General features: G+C 37.3%; 3 protein-coding genes across 7 annotated transcripts in view; 2 read left to right on the forward strand and 1 right to left on the reverse strand.

Annotated features, from left to right (window-relative positions):
* The first annotated feature begins 1,750 nt into the window (after nucleotides 1-1,750).
* PHF10 (PHD finger protein 10) lies at nucleotides 1,751-17,023 on the forward strand. 4 transcript variants are annotated; one of them, XM_039348940.1, is made up of 12 exons: nucleotides 1,751-1,898; nucleotides 3,832-3,938; nucleotides 4,433-4,563; nucleotides 5,621-5,704; nucleotides 6,306-6,439; nucleotides 6,543-6,692; nucleotides 8,447-8,556; nucleotides 9,559-9,721; nucleotides 10,007-10,159; nucleotides 15,892-16,000; nucleotides 16,195-16,383; nucleotides 16,822-17,023. In XM_039348940.1, exons 1-12 carry the CDS (start codon nucleotides 1,830-1,832, stop codon nucleotides 16,905-16,907), a joined length of 1,485 nt encoding a protein of 494 aa, XP_039204874.1. In that variant the 5' UTR covers nucleotides 1,751-1,829; the 3' UTR covers nucleotides 16,908-17,023. The 4 variants fall into 4 exon arrangements, with proteins under 4 accessions (XP_039204874.1, XP_039204876.1, XP_039204875.1 ...); XM_039348942.1 differs by having other exon boundaries at nucleotides 9,559-9,709; XM_039348941.1 differs by having other exon boundaries at nucleotides 5,627-5,704.
* On the reverse strand, nucleotides 16,998-20,596 carry CUNH6orf120 (chromosome unknown C6orf120 homolog). Its single transcript, XM_039348947.1, has 2 exons — nucleotides 20,467-20,596; nucleotides 16,998-19,060 (listed from the first exon to the last, which is right to left on the reverse strand). The coding sequence occupies exon 2, from the start codon at nucleotides 19,053-19,055 to the stop codon at nucleotides 18,495-18,497; it is 561 nt and encodes a 186-aa protein (XP_039204881.1). The 5' UTR covers nucleotides 19,056-19,060; nucleotides 20,467-20,596; the 3' UTR covers nucleotides 16,998-18,494.
* Nucleotides 19,067-27,268, forward strand: part of WDR27 (WD repeat domain 27) — a 71,748-nt gene continuing 63,546 nt past the window's right edge. Inside the window, exons 1-3 of one of the 2 annotated variants that reach the window (XM_039348934.1) lie at nucleotides 19,067-19,787; nucleotides 24,031-24,232; nucleotides 25,963-26,104. In XM_039348934.1, coding sequence (XP_039204868.1) covers nucleotides 24,038-24,232; nucleotides 25,963-26,104 — 337 coding nt within the window. In that variant the 5' untranslated portion in view covers nucleotides 19,067-19,787; nucleotides 24,031-24,037. Of the gene's footprint in view, nucleotides 19,788-20,743; nucleotides 22,664-24,030; nucleotides 24,233-25,962; nucleotides 26,105-27,268 lie in introns of those variants that run through there. The other variant, XM_039348933.1, reaches the window with a different exon arrangement.

The following is a 27,268-nucleotide window of genomic DNA, read 5'->3' on the forward strand; positions in this document are numbered from 1 at the left end:
CTAGTTTGGAGAAGAAACCAGTTGTTTGCTGGTAAGTTTGAGCTGATTGGGAGGCACTGATGGTTCTTCCTGGAGGGAAGGGGCCCTCGGGGAACAGGAGTGCAGTTTTCTCCATGGTTCACCATTCTTTGTTCCACCCATCTGCCATCCCCACCCCCCAGCAAAGTGGCAGGCACTTCATCAGATCAGGTGGAGGAGGAGGACACAACTTCATTGACTCTCCTGAAGTGAAATGAAAGGAAATAGTACAAGCCTATCTTATATCTTGGGCGGGGGGGGGGGGGGAGATAATAATAGGTATGGGCTGTCTAGTTTGGACTTTTAAAAATCTAGGTGACCACTAGATGGCAGAAAAAGTTTCTGTATTTCCTATCATCTTGAAATGATTTGGATATTTGCAGCCCAGATATGGTAGCAATATTTTATGCAACACTTAACTGCATTTGTTAGGCTGGTATCTTGCCTTTCTTCCAGGCTTGTTTCTTTGGTTTTTCTCCCAACCACTATGGCTGACCGATTAAGGCTTCAAAACATTTGCAACCAAGACCACATAATTGCAATAACATCTAGCTCAGTGGTTCTCAACCTGTGGGTCGGGACTCCATTTGGGGTCGAATGACCATTTCATGGGGGTCGCCAAACAACGCAGTCCGCCATTTTTTTCCCCTTTTCCTTAGCTGTGCTACTCCCTTTTATTCTATTGGCTTTTGAAAAGCCAATAGGAATTGTCCAGGCTGTCTTTGCCCTGCTGAGCCCGCCAAAAGTTCCATTCTGCAAATGGTGCTGCACCAGTTGAGTAGTCCTCGACTTACGACCGGTTGAGTAGTCCTCGACTTATGACTGGTTGGGGGTCGCGGCATTAAAAAGGTTGAGAACCATTGATCTAGCTGTTTTATGAGTGGGCTTGACTGAGTCTCACAGCCTCACATATACTTTAGCAAACATCTGTAAGGACATAGGTTACCTAGAAAAATAAAAATAAAAATCAGGAGACTCTAAATTCTAGTCCTGCCTCAGCATAAAAGCCAGCTGGGCAACTTTGGACTAGTCAATTCGCTCTCAGCCTAACTCACCTCACAGGGTGGTAGTTGTGGAGAAAATAGAAGGAGAGGAAGGATATTAAGTAGCAGCCTTGAGTTACTAATAGAAAGTAATAGGCAAAATAAAATAATCTTTTTTAAAAAATATATTTTTAAATATTGACTCAATATGCTTGCTGACTTCACTGACCTCACTCCCAGACGGGTCTAGGTCTAGGACAACTCGCTGCTGGACAACTCCTGCAAGACAAGTTACACTAATATCAAAGAAATAGTGAAATAAAATCATTAAAGGAAGCAAAAGGAGGGACAGAATGAAATATGAATGACAAAATGTAATTAAAATAAAATATTTTTTTCAATTATTTTAAATATTTAAATTGAACTGTTGAATTGTCCCGCAGCAAGTTGTCCCGCGGCGGGTTCGCCGTGGGGAGTTGGCCGCACTAAAGTTGTGACCTTTCCGCCCCCAGGTCAAGGTACGCCACTAAGAAAACAGCTGTCACTCGTAATGAATAAATAATACTCTGATCGAGTAAAGGCATGCATTTACAGCGCAGGCTCTAAATCACACTTTTCCCGCCCGACTTCTGAACTAGCATTCCAGGCGCGAAGTCGCTCGCCACGGAAAAGATCGCGCCTTCCCCCGAGCGAAGAAGAAGCGATTCGGCGCCTGCATTGCCATCCCCGAGCCTGCAGGTGGCGCCAGGCCTGAAGCGGTGGTGGTGTGGTGCGTGAGAGGAGAGGGCGGCGAAGCGGTCTCTAGCCCAGCCCCATCCGTGGCCGGTGATGGCGGCGGTGCTGTCCCCGCGGGTGTGCGACAGCGACCCAGCCACGCCCGGAGCCCAGTCTTTAAAGGTGAGGCGACGTGCAGGTAGAGCGAGGGAAATTGTCCTTTCCGGCCGCCTAGTCTTCTCGGTCCCCTTCCTTCCGTCAGCGCCTGTCGTCCGTCGCGGAGGAGGACGCCCCCGGCGGCTTTCGCCATTTTCCTCCCTTCGCGGAGCCCTAGGGATACCGGTCGGCTAACCGCTCCTCCGTGGAGGGCGGCGGCGAGACCCGCGTGGGCTGGGGTTTAATCCTTCCACCACTTTCCGTGAAGAGGAGAAGCCTCCCGGGAAGGTCTCTGCCCGGCTCCGCCTCATCGCCTCCTGGGACTGGGCATCTCCCGGATGGCTGGCCCTGGAGAGGCAGCCTTGTTTTTCTTTCCGCTACCCTTGCTTGTCCCGGCAGGGATGGCTCGCTCTGTTTTGGTTCTTAATATCGCCTCCCGCTCTTCGTTATCACTCTCTGAAGGCGCCTGGAGGTCAAGCCGTTTTGTCCCCGGGTTTTACGTGCTATGGTTGGTGGTGGGGCGAGATCCGTTGGATCCTTCCCACTTAACTCTCCTTTGAAGGACTGAACAGGAGTCGAAGGATTTTAGCACATCTGAAGTTAAAGGAAGTTCAGTTAAAGGAAATTAAGAACATACAGATGCTAAGCTGAACATTGGCCATAAAAAGTGGGGCACCTGGGTTGAAGGAGAGGGTTTTTTTTTTTTTTAAGAAGTCGGTATCACTTTTTTTTTCTTGAGAATCGAATCGCAAGTATGTAGCTCTTTTGAGGTCGACAAAAATAGACTTAACACTGTTTTTCTTCTGAAAGATGCAGCAGGCCCACTCATCTAAGAAGAGAACCTGCAGTCTATTTAGCCTGATTATGGGGATGGGGCTTTTGATGGCTAGCCAAACCTCCTCCTTGCTTCCCATTTCTTTAGTGTAATGCTGGGAAAGCTGTTGTAGCTAGCAACTATTTGTCCTACAGAATATGAAGGTCCCATGCTGATTGATATAAAAAAGAAAATAATGCTGGCATCCCCTACCTGGCTATCTGCATTCAAGCATCAAACGTATTTATTAAGAAGTCACATTGATTTCAGATTTTCGAAGTTTAAATTGCTTTAGGATCGCCTTCAGAGTTACAGTACTATTTTATTTTTTAAAATGTGATTCTTAACTATGTGTGAGCCAAGAACTGTCACCGACTAACAACCATTCATTTAGTGACTGTTCAAAGTTGCAGCAGCACTGAAAAGTGACTTACAACTTTTTCACACTTAACAACTGTTGCAACATCCCTATGATCATTTGACCAAAATTTGGATGCTTGCCAACCAGTTCATATTTATGATGCGATGTCCTAGTTCATGTGACCCCCTTTTGCGACCTTCTGACAAAGTCAATGGAGAAGACAAATTCACTTAACAGCTATATTACTAAGAACTGCAGTGATTCACCTAACTGCGGCACAAAAGGTCGTAAAGTGGGGCAAAGTTCTCTTAGCAACAGAAATTTTGGGCTCAGTTGTGGTTGTAAGTCAGGGGTCTTCCATCTTGGCCCCTTTATGACTTGTGGATTTCAACTCCCAGAATTCCTCAGCCAGGCACACTGGCTGAGGAATTCTGGGAGTTAACGTCCACAAGTCATAAAGGGGCCAAGATGGAAGACTCCTGTTGTAAGTTGAGGGTTACCTGTAACCATTTCCAACATGCTGTATAGCATTATCAGAGATTCTAGAGTACAGTACCTCTACCTATCAGCTTTGCTGATTTCCCTAAAGATATCATGGCCCTGTGTAACTCCTTGACTTATTTTTTAATTAGATGGATAAAGAGCGGTGAAAAATCCCAGAGTAAGGTGTAGATGTTCACAGTTTCGTTAAGGTTTTCAAATTCAAATACTTCATATTCTTGATAAGTGTGCTCTTGGTCTTGACATTTTGTTGCTCAACACTTGACATTATGGTATCATCTCAGGATGACATAGAAGAAAATTCAAATGATGGCAGCCAACCATCTAAAAGGCGCCGCATGGGCTCAGGAGACAGCTCACGAAGTTGTGAGACTTCAAGTCAAGATCTTAGGTATTGCCGTTTTTAAAAAAGTTGTTCTAGTTTGACATATTGTTTTTTCAACAAAAATAAATGCATGGTCCTTGTTGTTTTATTACTAGGGTATTGATGGTATTACAGAAATCTTATGAATTAGAACTGAAATGTCCTACCAATATATAAAGATAGCCAGCAAAAGAATTTGAAAAGAGGACATTGATACTTCTTGATAGTTCAAAATGGGGAACAGAAAGTGTATTTTAGAGTAATTAAATCAACCTTATGTTGGGGAAAATAGGAGGAATGTGTATTATGTATATTCAGCATTTTTAGTTACTTACAGAGTAACTAGGTGAAATATCTACTAATAAATGTGTACATGATTTTTCCACTTGAGTGAGCTCAGAAATGATTAAGAATATAGATGTATAAAAGTGTTACTACAGAGCACATGGCATTGAATGTGAGTTCTGTTTGGACGGTAGTATTAAATTCTTATAATTTAATATTTGATTTTCTATGTTTAGTTTTAGTTATTTTCCAGCTGAAAACCTGATAGAATACAAATGGCCACCTGATGAAACTGGAGAATATTATATGCTTCAAGAACAAGTTAGTGAATACTTGGGGGTAACCTCCTTTAAGCGAAAATATCCAGGTATTCATGTTAAAAATACTTACATGAAATGTAAAAAATATACATACAGTGCAGGAGGCAGGCTTGTTTACATGTCTTAAAAGTGCCTCCAAGCATATAGATGATCAAATGTCTTAGTGGTCCGTTGCTTTTGTTTGGAAATGCTTGCAAGTGGATCTCTTATATGCATCCAATGACTGCTATCTCCATAACCTTTGGAACCCTTTTGACTTACCTACACTTCACAAATTTGAATTCAATAAATGGCTGCAGTGTAACTTTTTGAACTCTTTCCACATCTATTACATCTGGTTAATACACACCATTAGCACTGAAACAGATAATGTTGAAATAGTGCAGAGTTTCATATCTGCTCTGTGCTCAGATGTGAGATTTTAGCATATGTTTGGAAGTTGTGTGTTTTGTGATAACAATGTACAAGTCAATATGTTTTATGTTTCAGAGAAAATGCAGTCAATATTAATCCATTTAGGCTTATGCTATTGCTTCTTTAATTCTTTGAAGTCATCCCAATTTGAAATTGGAACTTTCTTGCAGCTCTTTCTTATTTTTATATACATGGATTTGCATGTGTGCTTTAGTTCGTGGAAAAGAGCACTAGAACAAACAGCATTGTTTTTATTTTTCCCCACACGACATGTTTCTCAGATTTGGCAGTTGCAATAAGTATTCTATTTCTGGCACTATTTTTGTGGGGTATGGTGTTCCAATCTTAGCTGATTTTAAAAGATAAGTAGAGTTGGATCTGGTTAGGACCTCATCCTTCCAGGAGGAAAAGCAAGAGCTGTAAGCTAGACTGGGAAGTTAAAAAGAGAACATGAAAAAAGGCACAGCAAACCAGTTCTGTACTGGAGCCAGGAAAGCTACATACATAGATATATTTATATATTTATGAATTCAGTAAAAACCAAGCTCAATTCAAATGAAACATTACCTTTTCCCCACAGAAGCAGCATTAGCTTTTTAATTCAAGCTTTTGATGGAAATTTAATTTTAATATTATATATTTTGAAATCCTTTTTGTTTTCTTACTATTTTTCCCATTGTTTTCTTGGAGATTTAGAAAGACGAGATCTTTCTCACAAAGAGAAACTTTACCTCAGAGAATTAAATGTCATTACGGAAACACAGTGTACTTTAGGTAAGGACAAAAAAGGCACATGTTGTATCTACCTACTTACCTACCTACTGTATGTATCTATTCATCATATTTATATACCCTCCCCCCCCCAATCTCAGAATAAGTGTCTCTGAGAAGCTGTATGTAAGCAATTATATATTTTTGGAAGTTTGTTCTAATAAAATTGTGAAGATCTGAAAAGTATCCTTCAAAAGATTATTAAATTTAATTTGTTCCATGATTTAGAGAAAATGCAATTTAAACTCTAATTCCTAGAATATAATACGTCTGCTATTTAGAATGCCATAAGATAGAAATGGGTTGGGAGGAGTTGGAACAGAATCAATTTAGAAATGTGTTTTCCTTATTGCTTCTCTCTCTCTCTCTCTCTCTCTCTCTCTCTCTCTCTCTCTCTCTCTCTCTCTCTCTCTCTCTCTCCCTCTCTCCCTCCCTCCCCCCCCTCTCCCTCCCCCTCTCCCTCCCTCCCTCCCTTTATACTAATCTGACAACTTTAGATTGTTACAAGCCTCTAAAAAAGGCTAAACACAAAAGCAAAAATCTTAATTTTATCTTCTTGATTTTTTTTTTACAAAACCGCTTAATTGTTTTTGATATACTTTAGGTCTAACTGCCTTGCGCAGTGATGAAGTAATTGATCTGATGATTAAAGAATACCCTGCCAAACATGCAGAGTACTCAGTTATACTTCAAGAGAAAGAACGTCAACGAATAACTGACCACTATAAAGAGTATTCTGTAAGTAACTGTTTATGATGATTTTACAAATACAGAGCAATATAATATGTAAGCTATCAAATTTCTTCAGCTTTTGTGAACTAATAGAAATAAATTGTTTCAGCAATTGCAGCAGCAGAATACTCAAAAAGTTGAAGCAAGTAAAGTTCCAGAGTATATTAAGAAAGCTGCCAAGAAAGCTGCAGAATTCAACAGCAATTTAAACCGTGAACGAATGGAAGAAAGACGGGCCTATTTTGATTTACAAACACATGTAGGAAGCTTTCATTTTCTTGTTTCAGTTGCTATAAGCATATGCTTGTCTGTAATCTGATCTGGGGAAACGGTTTCTGAGAGATCTATGGTAATGTCACACTAGAAAGAAAAAATGCAAGAAATGCAAACTGTCATAGTTCCGACAGATGAAACTCTTCAAAAGAACTTCAAGGCACTGTTTTCCTTAAAATTTTTTTATTTTGAGTAGCATAACATCGGCACTGCATAATCAAAGCCTAAAACTGAATTCCCCTCCCCTGAGCACAATAGTATCAAAGGACAATTCCTTCCTCCAATTAACAGTCATAAATCCCGGGAATTAACTTGAAGCTGGCTTCCTCTTCAGTTCTCCAACCTGCCAATTCCTTATCAACTCTGGTTACAATAACCTTGTTTCTCACACTGGGTTTAGTATTGTTATGTCTAGCTGGACTCTGGTTCACATCCCCTCCTCCCAACATCATCTAACTCTAAAAGCAAAAGTAAAAGATGGCTACACTTACATCTGTTGTCAATGCAAAAACATCCGATGTTAGCAGCGTTGACGCAAATATTGCATAAACACTAAAGGAACAAGTAATAACTAACAACAATACTAGTAAAGTTGAGTTGTAATTATTTGTGAATATCTACACTATTGTGGACACAAAGTAACATTGGGTTTGATATTTGTGCAACAGTGAAAAAGTTTTCTTGGAGCAGGAGAATGCGGGGCTGTAGAAATCTTAAGAACTGCTTTGCTTTGATAAAACATTTGAGCAAATCAGTCCATCAAAGTTGCTATGCTGAACCATGTGACTCCTTGCTTCTAATTGCAAAGCAAGCAAGCTTTGTTCTGCTTTGCAGTTACCATTCAGAGTTAATTTGTAAGATTTTATTTATTTAGCTTTTTCAAATCAAATATACTCTCCAGACCAGGATATTTTTTCCCATTTATGTATAATAATGAAATATTGTTCTTCAGATTAAAATCATTGTGAACTCGCAGATTGTCCTGATGTTTTCAGCCTGATTGTTAAATTTCTTTTTTTCTATATATTTTCATTCCCAATCCAGTTGTTCAACTTTTGCTTTCAAATGAGATGAAATTAACAGTTATGATCTAGGTTGCCAATGCATTTGAACTATGAATGTAGTTTTAGTGTTTTATTTTGTAAGCAGCTATGACAAAATTAAAGAAAATACACTTAAACATAGAAGCCTATAAAAAATATAACCACATTCTGTAAATATATGGTTCTGAATTGTTTATATGAGGGAAGATGAGTGACAATCTCTTTTCTTTCATCTTTTGCCTTCAAGCAAAATGTAATGTCACAAAAATATTGTTTTGATTCCCCTCTTTTAGTATGATTATTTTTATAGCTTGATAGACAAATATTACTATCCATAATTATCAACCGGAATTTTTAGATACAGGATAGAATTTTACATTACATGTATTAACTATATATTTTTCTATATGACACTATGTGCATTTGCCATATTATTTGATCCAGAACATAAATGCAGACATCTGTGTTTCAGATACTCTAAAATATCTAGAGTTTTAAATCAATTGTGTGATCTAGTATTTGAGGTATAATAGGATCATTCAAACATGTACCTTAAGTTACATGATGTATTGTTAAAGGATGTATGCATGGCAAATCCATGGATGTGATATAGTATGTATTGAAATATTTCTTGATTATTTAAAAAAGAAATTCAGAAATATGGGCAATGAGCTTCTTATTTTTGTATTAACAATAGATTATCCAGGTGCCTCAAGGAAAATATAAAATCTTACCTACAGAAAGGACAAAAGTTAGCCCTTATCCAGTGGCTCTCATACCAGGCCAGTTTCAGGAGTACTATAAAAGGTACCAGAAATTTGCTGTGATTAAACTAATGTTTTTTTTTAAAAAAATGTTGTTTGTAATTTTGCGGCCTGGATGCTAGTTCAGGTATAACATTTGATTCTTAAAGAAGACTTGATTAATTTATGTACTTATATAACTGTGTATACTTATTATGTACTGTGTATAAATATACATATTAACATCCTTTAAGCCACTGGTTCTCAACCTTTTTATACCGGCAACCCTGGTCATAAACACGCGGTGCGCATGCGCGGCGCGGTGTGCATGCGCGGCGCGGCGTGCATGCGCGGTGCTGCCCCCTGCGTGGCGTGCATGCGCGGCACGCATGCGCGGTGCCGCCCCCTGCGCCGGCTGAGGCATAGCCGGCAAGGGGTGGCGGCAGGCAGGCCTAGATGCTCCTGGGCGGCCGCGGCAGCGGCGGCGCAGGGCGACCACCGGCTGGGCCACCAGCTGGCCCAGCCCAAGGCAGGTAAGGCACCTGCCGGGCCCCACGCGCGCCAGCAACCCTCCCTGCACCCACTGGCCTCCCACCTCCCACCCCCGGCTCTCTTTTACTTACTTTTTAGTTGCTCAACAGGGAGGGAAGCTCTGCAGACTGTTCCCTTGCAGCACCGTTTGCAGACTGGGGCTTTTGGCGGGCTCAGCAGGGCAGAGACAGCCCTGGACAATTCCTATTGGCTTTTGAAAGCCAATAGAATTAGACTCTGTTCAAGAGAGTCTATTCTATTGGCTTTCGAAAGCCAATAGAATAAGAGGGAGTAGCACAGCTAAGGAAAAGGGGAAAAAATGGCGGAAAAAATGGCGGATCGCGTTGTTTGGCGACCCCCGTGAAATGGTCGTTCGACCCCAAATGGGGTTGCGACCCACAGGTTGAGAACCGCTGTTTTAAGCACTTTCTAATATATGGTTAAATTTTGTAAATGACTGATAAAATACTGAATTTGGTTTGTCACATGTATTTCAATTTGAAATGCAAGTTTAAAACTTTTTACTTAACTTTAGATACTCTCCTGATGAACTTCGATATTTGCCACTAAATACAGCTCTTTATGAGCCCCCCTTAGATCCAGATCTGCCAGCGCTGGATAGTGATGGAGAGTCAGATGATGTAGAAGAGCGAGCAGATGAAAAGCGGAAAATCAAAGGCAATTCGGTAAACCAAAATGTGCGTGTTCCAGATATATGTTTAATATCAGCAATGAGTGTTGGGTTTTCTATAGTTTGGTCTATTTTATACAGTTTATTGGATTTTTATTACATTTTAGATTCTATTATTATACTTTTTATCATAATGTTTTCTAAATATTTATTTGTATACGCTGGGCGGAATCCTTGGGCTTTGTCAGAATATACTAAGAATATATATCAATACACTAAACTAATGAGCAAAGTTTTGTCTTTGCTCTTCCCATGTAAAGAAGCAAAAAATGGTTTTTCCTTCATGTTACAGGACAACTCATCTGGCAATGTGTCTGAAGGTGAATGCACAGCAGAAAACCAGGAAGAACCTTTGCAGGGAAAACAAAAAACAAGAGAGAGAAATTCTACTCCAAGAAAAGAGGGTTCCAAACGATCTGTATCCAAATCGGTTCCTGGGTACAAGGTAGAAGAAAAAAGCCCCTGACTCAGCTTCTTTACTGATCAGCTTCTCTCCCTGAAATATTTAACTTTGTTTTTCAAAATATTGGAACGTCTGCTTACTATACTTGCTTAGCTGCTCTCCTGTTGTGCATTCCTGTTTGCTTCCTTACTTCCTGTTGCTTTATTTTACCTGGGGCCTTACTGTTACCCTGGCTGTGGAGTGGCTTCTATTTTCTGTACCTAAATGGTTCCTGAGCAATTGCAGCATGAGATCTCATTATTAAGATGGGTTTTCTCCCTCTTTTTTGCCAGGGTGGAGGAAAATGGCTTTGTTCTCCGGGCTTCAAAAGGTTGATAGTTACATTTCAAATATAACATTGTGTTTTAGCTTAAAATAGCTTGCTGACCAGTATGGACTGGACAAGCACTGTAAAATGCAGCTAGAATATTGTACATACATATTTATATTTTCTTAACTTTTTCCAGATGAAAAGTATGTAATCTGTTTATAATATAATTTGGTGTTGGCAATCTTAAAACAATTCCCCATGTGTAGGAAGTTGGGAGGACGAGATTTGGCTTGAGCCATGTTCGATTTTTAGAAAAAAATATTCAGGTAGTCTAATGAAACCCTCACTGTTAGGTGCAGTGAAGGTCACAAGTTGGCCTTGGACTAGGTTCTTTTCCCTATTGCTCTTCTCATTTTATGAAGAATGCCAGAATGAGAAGATAGATGAACTTATTTGAAAGTAGGTTGTGCTAACCTTGTAGAATAGAATCGTGCAACAGGCCATCATTTTGCAGTTTAAAAGGTAGTTTGGGGACAGAGGATTTGGAGAGATGGTGGGCTCCAAGTGAGATACTCAACTGGTATAGTTTTGGTTTTGTACTTTTAAGCAAATGACACAGAGGGAGTGGTTTAAGCTTATTGGGACATAAGGAGTTATATTTTAAACAGTGATCATTATATAACATCTTTTAATTGTCAGTATTACTGGTGAACTTCAGTTTAGAATTAACTGAAATTTTAGACTGTAATTTTTATTGAAGATAAAGAAAATAAGAAGCTGGAAGCTATTTGTTTACTAATAACATTTGTTTACCAGCAAATTTTGCTTACACAGAATAAGGCATATGTTTACATGTTTGAAGGGTTATAAGGAGGAAAGTTAAGGAAATCGTTCTGTGATCAAAAAAGTGATTAGGTAGTATCAAGCCTGAGAAGTTACATAGTGCAAGTAACATGATTTTGAAATATTGTAAGCCATTTTCAAACTACGTAACTTATATATTGAATGTATTACTGAATCATTCAAAGTATAGGACTCCAGTCACTCTTCAGTTAGAATTGGATAGCTTTCTTTGGAAAAAAAAAAGATTCCAAATACAATTTAACTGCATAAATGCATGATTTCAGATACTTGTACAAAAATATTGAATGCTAGAAACCATTTCTTTTAAGGAGAAGCTTTTTAAAATGATACAGAAAATGTTTAGTAGACATGTCTATTTTTACATAAAAGCCTTGCAAAATGTTTTATTTCATTGCAGCTTCAAATGTGTGCTAGTAATTTATATGATTAACTTATGAAATCCAAAGATGAAGCTTAGGAAAGCATTATAAAATTTTGAACTTGAGGTATTATGTGAGAAAAAACCATGCATATAGCAATGCCTGGCTAGTTTCTTGTGAAGGCACTGTATCAAAAACCAATATACAAGCTTTTGATTGCTAAATGTAATTTTATTTTATTTTATATTACTAGTCACTGGTTCAAACCCATCCATATATAGTTGATCTATGGAGAAGTACTGAGAATTCTTTAAAGCGAATCTGAATGAGGGTAGAATATGAGGATTATCAGGGGCATTTTGGTCCCAAAAACAAAATATAGACTGATTAGAAAATAAAACAGTGCTTTTTTCACTTTAGAGTAGCTAACTCTATGTAAGAACTAGTTTTAAATATCTAATACAATGTATATTATAGAACTAATATAGTATGAACATCTTTATCAGTTATTGACTTATTTGATACATCATGTGCCTAAATAAGCCTACAAATGGGGATTTAAATATGCCCAGGAACCATTAAAAGTTACAATGATTTTATTGCATAGTAGTCACCCCATATATTAGATTATTTCTCTATTTACATTTTAAAACTAAAATTTAACCGTAAGAGCTTTTAGGAAAGATAAGCAAAATGTTAATACATATATTGCAAGTATTACAAATGGGCTTCTTATATTTACCTTTTTTCTAAGCAGGCAGGTTGATTTTTATTAATTAGTTAAACCATCTGTCTTTTTTTAATGGGGGCATCATTCCTATTATTCTTCCACAATAGCTATTGTTCTAAAAGATGAAGGATAGATGACTATAATTGTCATGGCAGTATTCTCAGAGTAAGGGAGAGATCCAGGTCTGCATATTTCAGTATAAAACAAGACTGAAGTACAAGTCTGTTAACTGATTATCCCACTCTTTCTTTGCATTCTGTAACTCTCTGATTTACGTTAATTTGCTTAGAAAAGAAGGCAGGCTCGTTTCCAGCCAATGTAATTTCTGGAAATACAGCATGCTTATGTATTTGAGGATAAGTTACAAATTCTATTTGTGTGGTTCAGACATATCATTTCATATCCAATACACAAAGCACAAAGCTTTATTGAAGTGGGAAGATGGAACATGTTCTCCTACTGACTGTTTCCCTTGCTTCAGAGGAGCTTTCTGTCCACTCTTTGCTTCTCCAGCTTTGGAGAAGACTTCTTGGTTTACTTGAATCAGTTTCATGAAAACCAAAAAAACTGGCTGAACAAGTCCCGAAGTCACTGAAGCCAGGCATCAAGACTCATTGCCCTTGCTTTATTTAGAACTGACAAGTGAATATGATCTTGGCCGGTATACAGGATTGCAGTTTTAGTCTAAAATGAATTTTTGAAGCAGTAGGGTTGAAAATCTTACTATTCTTTTGCTTGTTAACTTGAAGATGACCAAAACATCACTAAATCAGACAAGCAATGTTTTCCAGTGATCCCCCAATATCATTTTTTTTTCTTTTTAGAATCGTTCCTAAATATGAATAGACTTTTTTCCTCATTTCTATAGGAGAGACATCCATTTTTGGATGTTCTTTTAAATTAGTATATTGTGACTATTTTATTCCTAGATTTATAGAATAGAGATTTGGGGAAAGCATTATTGTTAAATGCCTCTTGGCTGGTGCAGTACCTAGACTGCTCAGAAATAGTAACTGCACTTAACTCAGTACAGGTATAGCAACGGAAAAGTAGTTTTACATTGGGTGATTGAGAGGCAGATTGCTGCTTCATAACGTAGCAGTAAGTATGCATACAATAAAAGAAATAGCAAGTGTATTTTCTAATTGTTATCTTGATATAGCTTAAAAACAGTGAACTTTATAGAATGTAGCAGTACAAAAGGTGAATGCTGCAAAATTGGGTTTATTCCTTTCTTTGGGAGGAGCAGGGTATAAAAAGGTATGCAAGTAAGATTAGAATAGTAAATAAAAATATATGTCTGTTTCCACCATGGTTATTTATTATTTTGTAGAGATATTTGTGAATGTTAGACTCCTTTATCATTTCATTATATTTATGTATAAAACAGGTGGACTATGATTTTTTTAAAAAATAAATAAGCAAAAATATTGAATGCCTCTGTCATCTTTTTAAAAAGAGCTATTTATAAATGCCTTGTGGGTGTTTAAACAAAACTGTGGAGGCCGAGCATACTACATAAAAAATTCTGAAATTAGGCTAATATAGTAAACACATATTAACTCCTTTAAATTTTATATTTATTTAGTTAATAACTGCAATTTTCTAGAATTAAATTTATTTTTAATCAGAAGAATTCAAATCTACTTTGCTTCTCTCAGCATTATTAAAATATTCCAGATAGAGACGTGTATAGCAGTGATGCTTGCACACTTTTCATTCTTTCAGCAATTAAATGTTTTTATTCTTACTTTAATATACTGTTTTTCTGTGAAGAGCAAACTGTTGTTACAATTATTACCTTGTAATTTGTAGCCATTCAGATAAAGTAAGCAACCATCCACCCATGTTGTCAATGTTATATGAGAAAAATTGGTATCAGAGTTAGAGGTTGTGTTGGATTCATTTAGTGTTTTTTCCTGCTGGTGCAGGAAATGTACTGTTATAGCATGAACAATAGACAACTATTTAAGGCCTAACTCAGCTTAAAAAGTACCTACCTCTGTTCTAGAATCTCTTCACCAGCATCATTTCCTTCATGTTCTGATTTATCAATGTCAAACATTAGTGCTCTCTTGGCAGGACTGTTGACCTTGACCATAAATGGAGGGAAAACAAAAACGTGCAAACTATATCTTAGTAATAAGATTAAAATTTATTTTATTATAATATATAAATTATTGTACCTGATTTAGTTTTGTTAAATAATTTGTGGCTTTTTACAAATTCAAATATTCAGAGGGCAAAATAATTATTAGGGTAGCATACGTGTGGTCAGCTACACAATTCAAATGTTATACAAATGTACTTAGTTTTCTGTTACATGTTAAAGTTTTAATTGGAAATGTATCTAAATTTGAAAGAAAAATTGTTCAGTTTTACCCATCTGTTTGATAAATTTTGGCAATTCTTATTACAATAACAATTCAAACAAGCCAAGAGCTGGATATTTAAGGTTAGGAGGCAATTTATTTAAAAGTAATTTGCAAAAATGCTTTCATTACAATCCATATAAAATGTATATTAAGTATCTGTAGTACTTTTGATTCTTCAATGTTACTTGATCAGAGGAACGTGTGTTTTTCTCCCTCCAACATTGATCTCAAATCTACACTCTAGGATTCCCCAAAGATGTGGAGCAGTGTTGATAGCAGGAGGGTTTTGGAATTGAAATGACATAACATTCTTTTCAAATGATAGTAGTTACTCTTACATGCAGAAAAAGCCCTTGTTGACATGAGTGGTACAAGATTATGATTACGGAAGATACTTAAAATTCTAATAATGTTATTACCATGAGACACTCCTTATAATTTTCTCATTTTGTCAGACACAGAGTCAAACAATTTGTATTGTTTATACAAATTGACAATATAGATTAAGTTTAGGAAGACATAGTGTAATGGATGCAATCCATGGAACAAATATAGATGTGTAAAATTTGTTTTCTGTGCAGATGTAAAAATTGCTTGCAATTGCTGTTTGTTGGTCCTTATTCTCACAAAGAAGTACCAATTTCAACTTGTTTGCTTATATCTATATAAAAATTATTTTGTTTACGGATGAAATAAACTGGTTTTAATCAGCCTTTGCATCAGACAAAAATATACTCAGAATTTTCAGTATATAATTTCAATACTATACTGCATGGATGGCTAATATAATTAACTTAATCTACATTTGAAGAATTATGTGTTACGAGATTTCATACACATTCATCTTACATAAGGAGATTAGAAATTCAATTATCCTTTTGAAATTCATTGATTAGTTGTGATTTTAATGGAATATTATGAGTATTATTATACATTATTATTTCACTTTGCATGTGTTTAAAATAGTCTGTATTCCACTTTTTCATATAATCAATACCTGTCAATCTGTAATCATATCCTGTTCTACACCACCCAGGTTTGATTTATAGAAATTTAAATAACACACGTTTTTGAAAAAAAAAAACCCTGTATCAATTCTTCCGGAATGAATTTATAGCCCTCTTCTACCCTTCCAGCCAAAGGTCATTCCAAATGCTATATGTGGAATTTGTCTGAAGGGTAAGGAGTCCAACAAGAAAGGGAAGTCTGAAGCACTTATACACTGCTCCCAATGTGAAAACAGTGGTAAGTAATAAATCTGCTTTAAACATGCCTATATATTTAAAATGAAACAAAAATAACAAGCTACATTTTTGCAGTATCTAAAGTTTAATTAGCACATTTGATACACTGAATTAAAGTAAATTCTGTAAAATCATTTTAGTCTTGTCAGGATCCTTCTTATAACCATTCTAGTAATGATACTGGTTTTGATTTAGGACATCCGTCCTGTTTGGATATGTCTGCAGAGCTTGTTGCAATAATTAAGACCTATCCTTGGCAATGTATGGAGTGTAAAACATGCATTATATGCGGGCAGCCTCACCATGAGGAAGAAATGATGTTTTGTGATGTGTGTGATCGTGGCTATCATACATTTTGTGTGGGGCTTGGTGCTATCCCTTCAGGTAATTATATCAATTATACTTGTTCAGAGGCTGAACTAAAATTCAAGATTTAGATTGCTTTTTTTTCTTTTGAAAAGATTACACATCTAAAAGTTGGGCATTATGTGAATACTGATCTTGTGTTAATTATCCATTCTACTAACATTCTGAGTGTAGCTAAATATTTCATTAGTTTATGCTACAGCATCTTAAATGTATTTAGGGGAGTGAATATGAATGTATTACCTTAAATCCAAGTACATTCATTACTGGAATGTAATTGAATCAATTTAATGTAGTGTCTTTTTTAATAGGGGCATAAAAACCTAGAGTTACAAATGTAATTTATAAAAAAATATGCTACTTATTAATATCCCCACTTCCCACATACAGCTGCAGTAGCCTTTTTAGACTACTTGGCAATTGGTCTTCTTTTAATTGACAGCTCTAATTTTGTAGGTCGCTGGATTTGTGACTGTTGTGAAAGGCAACCCCCAATTCCCAGGGCCAGAGGAAGAAGAGGGAAGAACAGCAAAGAAGGATAACTGCATATTAACTTCATAAAAATTAGTGCTAAACATGGTGCTACTCTATTTACCACTGTACAAGGAAAAACACCACTCAAAAACAGTTTCATTAAATAAAAACTTTTTAATTTTAACATGGTGAGGAAGGTTATTCAGTATCTTTTGTTGCATTAAAGACAGAGGTGAACATATCTGTATTCTGTACTTTTATAATTTGTCTTATAGATTCTGTTCTGCATAATAATCATTTTTATAGAAAACCGCAGAGTAATTACTTTTGTCCTCCATCCTATTCAAAGGAAAATATTGATTTATTATTAAATTCAAGAGTATTAGTAGAGTAACAGTTTCTCTAAATCACAAAATAAAACACTTCACTAAGTATACAAGTTTCTTGCATAATCAATTAGCATCTTATTTGTTTGAATATGATGCTATTATGTGAAATTAAAGTGTGTTGTAGGAACCAAGCTTAATTTAGTCAAGTGGATTCTTGAATAATTCTCATTTCTTTCCATCTACAAGGAATCTCTGGCCATTCCAGCTGTCTATATAGCTGTCACACACTTTAGAATAAAAACACAGAAGCTATCATTCTACTAATTTCTTATTGATACTCTTTCATTTCTTCTGTATGCTAAGGCCAGAAAATGAGTAAGAAATGCATGCTAAAATCTTGAGAGCAACTCAGATTTGGAAACATGGTAGTGTTCCATATGGTGATAAGGGACTTGTTTTCTAGTATAATGCAGTACGTGATTGCTAAACAGCTTCTTGAAATTAATGTAGACATGGCAAAACTTTCAACTTACAGTCCTTTTTTTCTCTTATGGCCTTTCCTGATGATGCAATATTAGAGTTTTTTCCTAGTATTTTTCCTCTTCAAAGCGTTTATTCAGAACATACTGTATTCATTTTCAAAACATTTCAGCTTCTGCCTTTCCAGTGATCTCAAGGTCTTTTCCAGATCACATGGGAAAACATCTCACAGAAGTTGGAGGAATTCTGGAACAAGGAAGCTCAGGTCTTGTTTCCTGAAAATGCCAGTATGGTGGTACTTCCTAGTAGGTGATAATTACATGATTTTTAAGTATAGATGGGCTTGCACTGTGGAAAATGATTTGAAATTAGAGTGGGCTAAATGTTCTAATGTCAACATTTCATGTTTGAAATCTTCATGCTTATCTATAGGTAATTCTGTATTCGGGTTGCTTCAAATAATAGGTGGTTAATGGTGGTTGGAAAAGCAGATGAACTCTTTTCCAGAATTCATTCTTCAAATCTTTCTCATGTAAGTATTTCTATTTTGGCCAAAGAAGATAGTCTATATTAACATTATTTGTGAATATATTAACAAATGTGTTGAAATACTGAGCATGAATTCATATTTCTACAATTTTGAAGTTTTATTGAAAAATCACAGTGAATTGTAGCATCCGTTAACCCTGATCAGTTAAGAGAAAACCATACAAATACTGTGCCTGCTACAATATAGCACTGGGAAAAGTTTACATTATAAAAATAATTATGGCTTTATTTTCCAATCCACAGCTTAGAACAGCATTCAATCAGTTGTACAGATTGCTCACACCCAAAGCTATAAATCTAAAAGAGAATTTCAAGTATTAATTTTAGTATTCCTATCAATATAGTCCAGAAGACAGATTCCTCATCTTGATACTCATCTTCTGTTGAATGAAACTTCTTCTGGTTCATTTTCATTTCTTCTGGATTGTATGAGCCACCACCAAATGGAGATTCTACAACTGTCTGATCATAGTACACTTTCATTTCAAATTCACTTTCCATATAAGAGGGATGACCATAAATTCCTATTCCCACTGGGCGACGAAAGTGTGCTGGCACATAAACCACATCTTGACCACAAGTTGCAGACTGTAATTCATAATCATCAAAACTGGGATGAAGAGTTACATCAGATACATACAAGTCTGCATCACCTTTTAAACTCTGCATCTGAAGCACTATTTTCCCTTCATGATTTAGTCTCAAGTAGCTGTAATTTCCAGCACCAATCTGACCTTGAACTACATGCAGGAGAATCCATTCTTCAGGTATATCCCCATCCTCATTAAAAGCACTTGTTATAAGAAGTCCTTGAAAAGTAAACAATGTTACTAGTATCTTCTTGTAGTAATGGGCCATCACACCTGTGTTGGATATAAAATAAATCTGTTTTGTGACTGAAGTAATCTCCATATAACCATGTTCTATCACTCTTGTAACAAAGCAACAAAAATGAATACAGTTTAAACATACTGTATTAATATTGAATAAATATAGAAAGGTTTTCCTCCTGGAAAATAAGTCAGAGATACTCTTCTGAAAAAGTTTATACCACTGGGATGTCAAGACCAACTTGATAACACAGACTGAAAGCATGTCATTAATATTTTAGTAGTAAATGTGATCTTTGTAAACATGACAGGAATAGGCTATTTTGCATAAAAATGGCCTCAGAAATAAGCATCCGTGATTTATTTAAATTTCAACAAGAGTATATAGATTTGCTTTTCTGTAGAACACAGGTTTTTTTCCCCCTTTAAATAATTACACAGTGGTTCTATACTGCTATAGGCTTAATATGAAAATTAGGACTATTCCATACATTTCCCATCATGCTTCAAACATAATTTTATAAACACACTAAACAGATTGGATCCTAAACATACAGAGGCAGTGTGTTTTCACAGAAACGCCACAGTGACTGCATATCTTAACCTATCTTAATCTACAGATTCTGAAGGCAGAAAGAGTCCCAGAGTCTTACAATAACCAGGAACATCAATTCTTTTTCCCGGGTCCTGAAATCGCAGGACAAGAGATGAATACACACTGATTTTCATCAATCAGAAGCAGGCAACTACAACCTAAAAGGTAACATCAATCCCTCATAACGGTAATTTACTAAGTAGGGCTTTGGGGGGCAGCGGGGAAAGCGAGAAGAGACATAAAAGTGAAACCATAGAAACGCGCTCCAAGTTCCGTTATACCACAAATAACGGAGGCTGCCTGTGTTAAGTTAAACCGAATTTAGCCTCGACGTAGGAAGTTGCCAGGGCTATAAACTCCGTCCCCTGCGACAGCGGACCCAGTGCCGGCTTGCTCATTTATTTACACTAAATTTAATGCACCACCTCGAGGAGGTTTGCAATCCTGACAACAGGAAAGAGAGGCAGAGAAGAGTGCGAGCTCTGAGGGGACGCCAGAGAAGGCCCGCCAGATAGTGTAAAGAAATTTGGAAACCCGATCCGGAAGGAAAATCTCCGCCTCTTCGGGAGCCTCCCGCTTTCCCCTCAATTCGCCCACTTCTTAACGGCTTCGGGAAGAGTCTGCCAGGGTGGAGAGAAGGAATCTCTCTCGCCTAAAGCCGCCGGAGTCTTAACTCTTCAGCAGCGCCTTATTGTAGAATGCCAGGCAAGAGACAGGCCACTCCCCCACATTCCCTCTTTCCTCCGTTCCGTCCAGCCTCGCGCAAGGACTCGCGAAGCTCTCCTCGGCCGCGCCCCCCTCACTGCCCCCACTCGCTTGCCCCGGTTTTGTTCCCCAAACTCACTCTAGCGCGGAGCCACTTCTCTCGCTCTCCCGCCACCATCGAGGAGGCCGCCAGAATCTTTTGACAGAACTGGAACCCAGCTCACCACGAGACTCCTATGTAGCGTCGCGAGATTTCGACTCGAGCTGCTCTACGGATTTTTGTTCTGGAAAGGAAAAAAAAAAAAAAAAAAAGGCGGAGCGATGGCTGGGAGGGATTATCTCGTTCTATCACCGTGGCAACAGGACACAGGTCGTGAGCCGAGGCTGAAAAGCGGTCAACCATTGGCTGAAAGGAACTTTACTAGTAATACTATTGGAATAATGCCAGCAACCATTGGCTGCTTATTGTTGTTATTATTAGAGAAGTTTGGAATATATGCGTGCCCCTCGTTCTCTTACTTTACTCAACGCGTGAAACTAATTCATAAAAATGAGATGTCTTTCTGGCAAGATAAGGAGAGCCGACTATTAAAAAAAATAATCTGTCGCTACATTTTTCAAAGCAGTTTACTAACAAAAGTGTAACATATAAAACAAACAATGACAAATATATGTATAATTGAACTGATTTGTAGGTAATCTGCAAGTATGACTGATTTCCTTCTAGCAATAACCATGATCAATGTCTTACGTTCCTTTTAAGAGGCCACAAACCTACACGATATTGAATCGTTTTCCTTTATTATTGCTGTCTGGCCACATATATGAAATGCTGTCTTAACCAAAGGGGTTCACAAAGGAAGCTGGGGGTAATGAAGGAGGTAGACATATATAAAAAAGTGTGTTGTGATATCATAATGCAAGTTCTTTGTTTTAAGTATTTGGCGTGTTATCAGGATACAACTAAAAGAGGTTGCATATGAAGTGATAACTCATGGAAATAGAAGAAGTGGCCTACAAAAAATTATGCCAGAATGTGTTTGTGTGTGTGTGCATGCGCACACACACATGTGTGTTTAAATTACTACTCCCCCCAAAACATACATATTTGAAAAAAAGATATTTTGAAATGTGTTAGGACAATACAATCATAATCAACTGTAGCAGTGGGATGCATAAAATAAATAAGCCAGAATATATGTGTGAGTGTGTGACTGTGTGTGTATTTAAATTACCGCAAGACCTATATGCTTCCACAAAAATATTTCATTAGGTCATCTTCCCCCAAAATATACATATTCAAGATTTTGAAAAAAAGATATTTTGTAATGTGTTAGGACAATACAATCATAATCAACTGTAGTAGTGGGATGCATAAAATAAAGTCTGAAGTCCATATCTAGTGTACGTATATATGCATACGATAAATACATATTTGTGTGTGGTATGTCTTTGTGTGTGTCTTTGTAAGTATATGAATATAAAGTTTTGCATATATAAATTTGCTACAGTACAGAAAATTAACTGCTTAGATGGCAGGAATTCTGTACAATACATTTAACTAGGAGTTTAGCATACAGAGGTCAGGATCACCAAATAGCAGCCTAAACAAAACTGGGCATTAATTATCCATTAAGTCAGAATTGAATGGTCATTTTGATTTAGAGAATATGTCTTTTAAGTAAAATAATAAAAATCTAAGTTGCATAATTAATTGTTCATGTCACCATTTTTGGAATCGAGTTTTCTTAATTATGTATGGCACTCATAACATAAGAGAAAAATATAGATGTTTTAATCTACTATATTTTTTTGTTATATACAGCAAACATAGTATAGTAACCCCCTTGAATAGTGTATGTTTAGTAACACTCTTTTTACTCTGATTACTTGTTCTTAAGAAGACAATTGTTTTTCTGGAGCCGTTCATAATCCATACAGGTGGCAATTTACCAATTCTGGACTTGCAGGCAAACTTTCAAAGATCCAATTCCCTCCAGGAAAGTGAGATAGATAGACAAATCGCCCACATATCGGGTTTAAGCTTGGCATATTATCCTTAAAGACCGTTTGGAAAAGGAAGGAGAAAAGCAGTCTTATCTCCATCCCATACAGAACAGCGCAATTCTTTCCGGCTCTTCGGAACCGCTTGAACGAAGCCCATAGGAAGACCAAGCAACGTCTAGAATTGGCTCCGAGGCCTTGCCGTAAGCGTCTTTGCTGTCTAGGAAACCAGGCGACGGTCACATTCGGGCGCTCAGCTGGGAAGGATTTATGTTCACCGTCTAATCTTGCATACGGGAGACGGCGACCAACACTCGTGGCAACCACGCATGGTAAAGACAATAACGAGGACCGTTTCCCGGGCAGGAGGCTTCTTTGGGATTGACGTCCTCGTGGGTTGATTTGCCCGCCACGTTGAAAAAAGTGCGGCGCGCTGCATATTTGGCGACCGGGCTGCCCTGCTGCAGAGATCTGCACTGTACTCAATCGTGTTTTCGTTCCGTCCCCAACAGTTGTGTTACAGTGAGATCCTCGCGGGAGAAAATCCCGACGAAGTTCAGTTCTTCCCCAGGATTCTTTCTCTCGCGGACCTCTTTCTCGCAGAAAAGCCTGGCTGGAGTCCAACGACAGGCTGCACCGTGGTTGGTTTCTCTGCGATAGCAAAGCGGAACTGCCTGGGCTCAAGGAGCTTGCAAAACTAAAAAAAAAAAAAAAAAAGTATTTTAGAGGTACCTGATCTGATCTCCCAAAATCTAGAGAAGAACTAGGTTGGCAACAATGAGATATAACAAGCGAGCTCTTTGTTGCTGTTCTGTGGTTGGCCAGAAATTTGCAACTTAGATCTGAAACCGTTTTATAAACCAAGCTGGCCGGGTTCACATAAGGCAGCAAGCCTTAAATAAGCTTACTTTATGAAAACATAATCTTGTGAGGACCATAAGAACTATAGCTACAAGGCAACAATGAGTCTGCGGAGGTATTTCCTTGCCTAATTTAAAAAGATCCACATGAATCCCAGCTCTTTGCTGTTATGTTTTGTTATTTTTTTGTTATGTTTTCCCAATATCTTCTTTCTGACCAGGAACAAATTAAAACCAGTAATATATATTCATTTTCCACATCACAACTGATAATATCTAAAATGTTCAAATGGTATCTAGAGGATTATTATAAATCTAGGTTTCCATATATAATATGATTTGTACTTTTATAATGAAGGGCCTATATAGTCCATAAAATCCTATGCTATAATTTATTTACTAATTTTAATTAAGACACAGAATTCTATTGTATGGATTGCATAGTCTGGAGTGCATCCAAGCAAAGCTTTTATTGAGTATTGCTACATGTCATCACAGAACAATTGCTTGTATTTGATAGAATTGTTGGAATTTAGAGTTTAGAAATTCTAACCCCTGCCTCTATCTGCAGTCCCTCAGACGTATCTTATGGAATTGCACATTTTAGTGCAATAATTCATATTTAAATAGATTGCATCATTCACTTTATCTTAAAATGATTTAAATGAGAATTATTCAATTATTTTTATAAGTTCAATTATTTTTGTAAGTTTTTATAGACCTTGGACTACTTTCATTAAGGATAAAGTACTGTACACAATATTATAAATGATGTGTAAATACAAAATATCTCTAAATGTAATCAGTGATATAATTATATTCAATTTATTATGTCTCAGGTATACTATGGAAAACCTCATGGACTTGTACTCCACCGAAGATGGATATAACAGCAGCAACATTGTTCTTGAAAAACAAGTATTTAGATCGAAAGTACCAGAATCACATGTTCAACTGGCTTGTAGCCTCCATTACTGTGCTTTTCCCTTAAATGGAAATGAACTTTGTATTTGGAATATGAGTGATGATCCCAACCATCAGGTTAAATACAAGTTTCTTTGTGGCCATTAATGCTGAAAATAACATTTTAGAGAAAGCAATCCACAAGCACCACTTGTGCCAATCCTTTTGAAATGAATATAGAAATGGTTAAAAGCATATGTCCAGGAACAGCAAATATGATACCAGCGATGACCTAAAGTACATATTTTCATATTTAAATAGATACTCTATCATCTATTTATTATGGCAAAGATCAACATAGTTTTGTGTTTGCCTAATGTCAGATTCCTTAGTGCAGGGGTAGGCAACCCAAAACACTCAAAGAGCCACTTGAACCCGTTTCCTACCAAAAACAAAATACCGGGAGCCGCAAAACCCTTTTGATATCTAAAATGAAGATAACACTGCATATATCCTTTTTTATCTTTATTATAGGTGTGTGTGTGTGTGTGTGTGTGTGTGTGTGAGAGAGAGAGAGAGTTTGTGTATGTGTGTGTGTATACACACACACACACACACACACACACACACACATTAAAAATAAAAGTAAAAATATGACTTTTGGGAATATCCATACTATTAAAACAATGATCACCGAGAGAATGCTTTAAGAGAATAAAATTACATACACACACAGGTAAAAAAAGGATATATGCAGTGTTATCTTCATTTTAAATGTCAAAAGGGTCTCTCTCTGCCTCTCTCCCTCCCTCCCTCTCTGCCCTTGGTCTGCCACTCCTCTTCCCCCACTCTCTTTCTTTCTCTCTCTTTCCTCTCTCTCTCCCCCTCCCTCTCTCTCTCTCTTTCTCTCTCTCTCCCCCCCCATCTGCTGCTCACCTGGCAAGCTTCAAGTTGTTCTTCAACAATCTCAGGGGTAGGCAACCTCGTCTCTTTTATGACTCATGGACTTCAACTCCCAGAATCCTGAGTCAGCCTAGCTGGGCTAGCTAGCTCTCTCCTGCCCTTCCTGTTTCCTGCAGAGACGCAGCAAAGGGAGGAGCTCCGCCTAGAAAGCTTTTCAGCTCCTCGGAGAACAATGTGAGTGCACTCTCTTTTACACATACACACACACACACACACACACACACACACACACACACACACACACACACAGAGAGAGAGAGAGAGAGAGAGAGAGAGAGAGAGTGAGAGAGAGAGAGAGAGAGAGAGAGAGAGAGAGAGAGAGAGGCAGGGAAGCGCAATTGCCTCTCTCTGTCTCTGTCTCTCTCTGCAAAGGCAGAGGAGGCTGGGAGCCACAGGGGAAGGCTCAAAGAGCCGCATGCGGCTCCGGAGCCGCAGGTTGCCGACCTGTGCCTTAGTGCAATTCCAGATGAAGTTTTCATCCTACGACTGCCCTGCCACGTTCACAGAACGTTACTAGGGTTCAGCCATCCTTATCTTTTACTTGTGAACCTGCCCATATTTCATTTCCTCTCATTTTCATTTTTTACAATTCCCTCCCCCGCACCCCCTTCCCCCTACACACATACAGAATGTTATGGAAAAAATGTTTCCTCATTTTCTTTCTCTTACTTCAGGACTTTGCCTGCTAAAGCTTATCCTAGATTGATATTTGCAAGGGAAGACAGTCTTAGAAAGCTAAAGTGAGGGTGGAACAATAAAGCATATTGCTGTGTCTAATATGATTTTATCTATACTGTACATTTCTCTTAAGGCCTATAAAGAACATTTCAAAAGAAATTTACACTTTTTGATTTTGTGCACTGCATCTGCCTTAAAATAACCCAATTTTTTTTTTTTTTTTTCAGCCATTACACTTAACAGGTCATCACCACTCGATTACTGCACTGGCATTTGGGACCAAAGTCAATCCTCTCCTTCTTTGCTCTGCTTCCCATGATTATGTGATAGTTTGGAATCTGGATGAATGTACAAAGAAGGTGCTAGAAGGTCTGCTTTTGGTGCTGTATTTAATACACTTGGAACCTCTTTACAATGGAAAATAGATTAGTTTTTTTGCATTATGATTCCAACAAAGCACATGTATTGAATAGGTTTTGTTGAAATCATAATCCAAAGAAAATTTTAATAAAAAATGAATGCTTCACTATATAATAGGAATACATTGAGATATGTGGTTGAAATAACTGAATTAGTAACCTTATGGATCACAGTCTATCTATAGAGGTAGGTACTCTTATTAATTTCTGGTTCCATTGTTCAAAAATCTTATTAAATGTGTCCAATGTTAAAATACTTAGCTTCAATCTTATTAAATGTGTCCAATGTTAAAATATTTTGCTTCCTCCTGTATTGGAAGGTCAAGTTTGAATGTTCACCTTTAATTGTAATCTTTAGCTCCTTCTGGAAATTAATGTTAGTTTTATCTCTTCAAATAACAATTTCTAAGTGTAGTGTATGTGATACCTGAATACAAATGTGGGTTGTATTCAGAGAAAATTGACTGATATAACAATATAAAAATATGAACCCATCTTTTATTTCATGTATGTTTATAGGTAGTGTTTGACTTATGACTATAATCGGGGCCAGAATCTCTATTGTAAAGCAAGGCGGCTGTTAAATGAATTGCACTCAATTTTATGATCTTTTTTTTGCCACAGTTATTAAGTGAATCCCTGCAGTCCTTAAGTGAATATTCAGTTGTTAAGCAAATCTGATTTCCCTCATTGACTTTTCTTATCGGAAGTCACTTAGGGAGGTCACAAATGGCAATCACGTAACTCCAGAGCAATGCAACTGTTCATAATGTATGCCAATTGCCAAGCGTCCAAATTTTGACCCTGTCACTGTGGGGCTGTTGCATCAGTCATAAATGTGAGAACCATCATAAGTCACCTTTTTCAGTGTTGCTGTAACTTCAGATGGTTGCTGAATAAATGGTTATAACTCAAGCCCTGTGTATTATTTTTCTAATACATTCAAAATCATGTTTGCATGCAATGTGCAGATTTGAATTTTTCTTGAATTTCTATTCATTTTGCATGAATCTGTATTGTAGAAGGGCAACATGAACAATTTGGCTGCTTTAACTGTACCTCTCAATCCATTTACCTGGATACAGTTATAAACTTACCGACCTCAATGGGGAAT

Source organism: Crotalus tigris, unplaced genomic scaffold, assembly GCF_016545835.1.
Source record: "Crotalus tigris isolate CLP2741 ecotype Arizona unplaced genomic scaffold, ASM1654583v1 scf7180000018216.395306, whole genome shotgun sequence".
Classification (NCBI taxonomy): domain Eukaryota; kingdom Metazoa; phylum Chordata; class Lepidosauria; order Squamata; family Viperidae; genus Crotalus; species Crotalus tigris.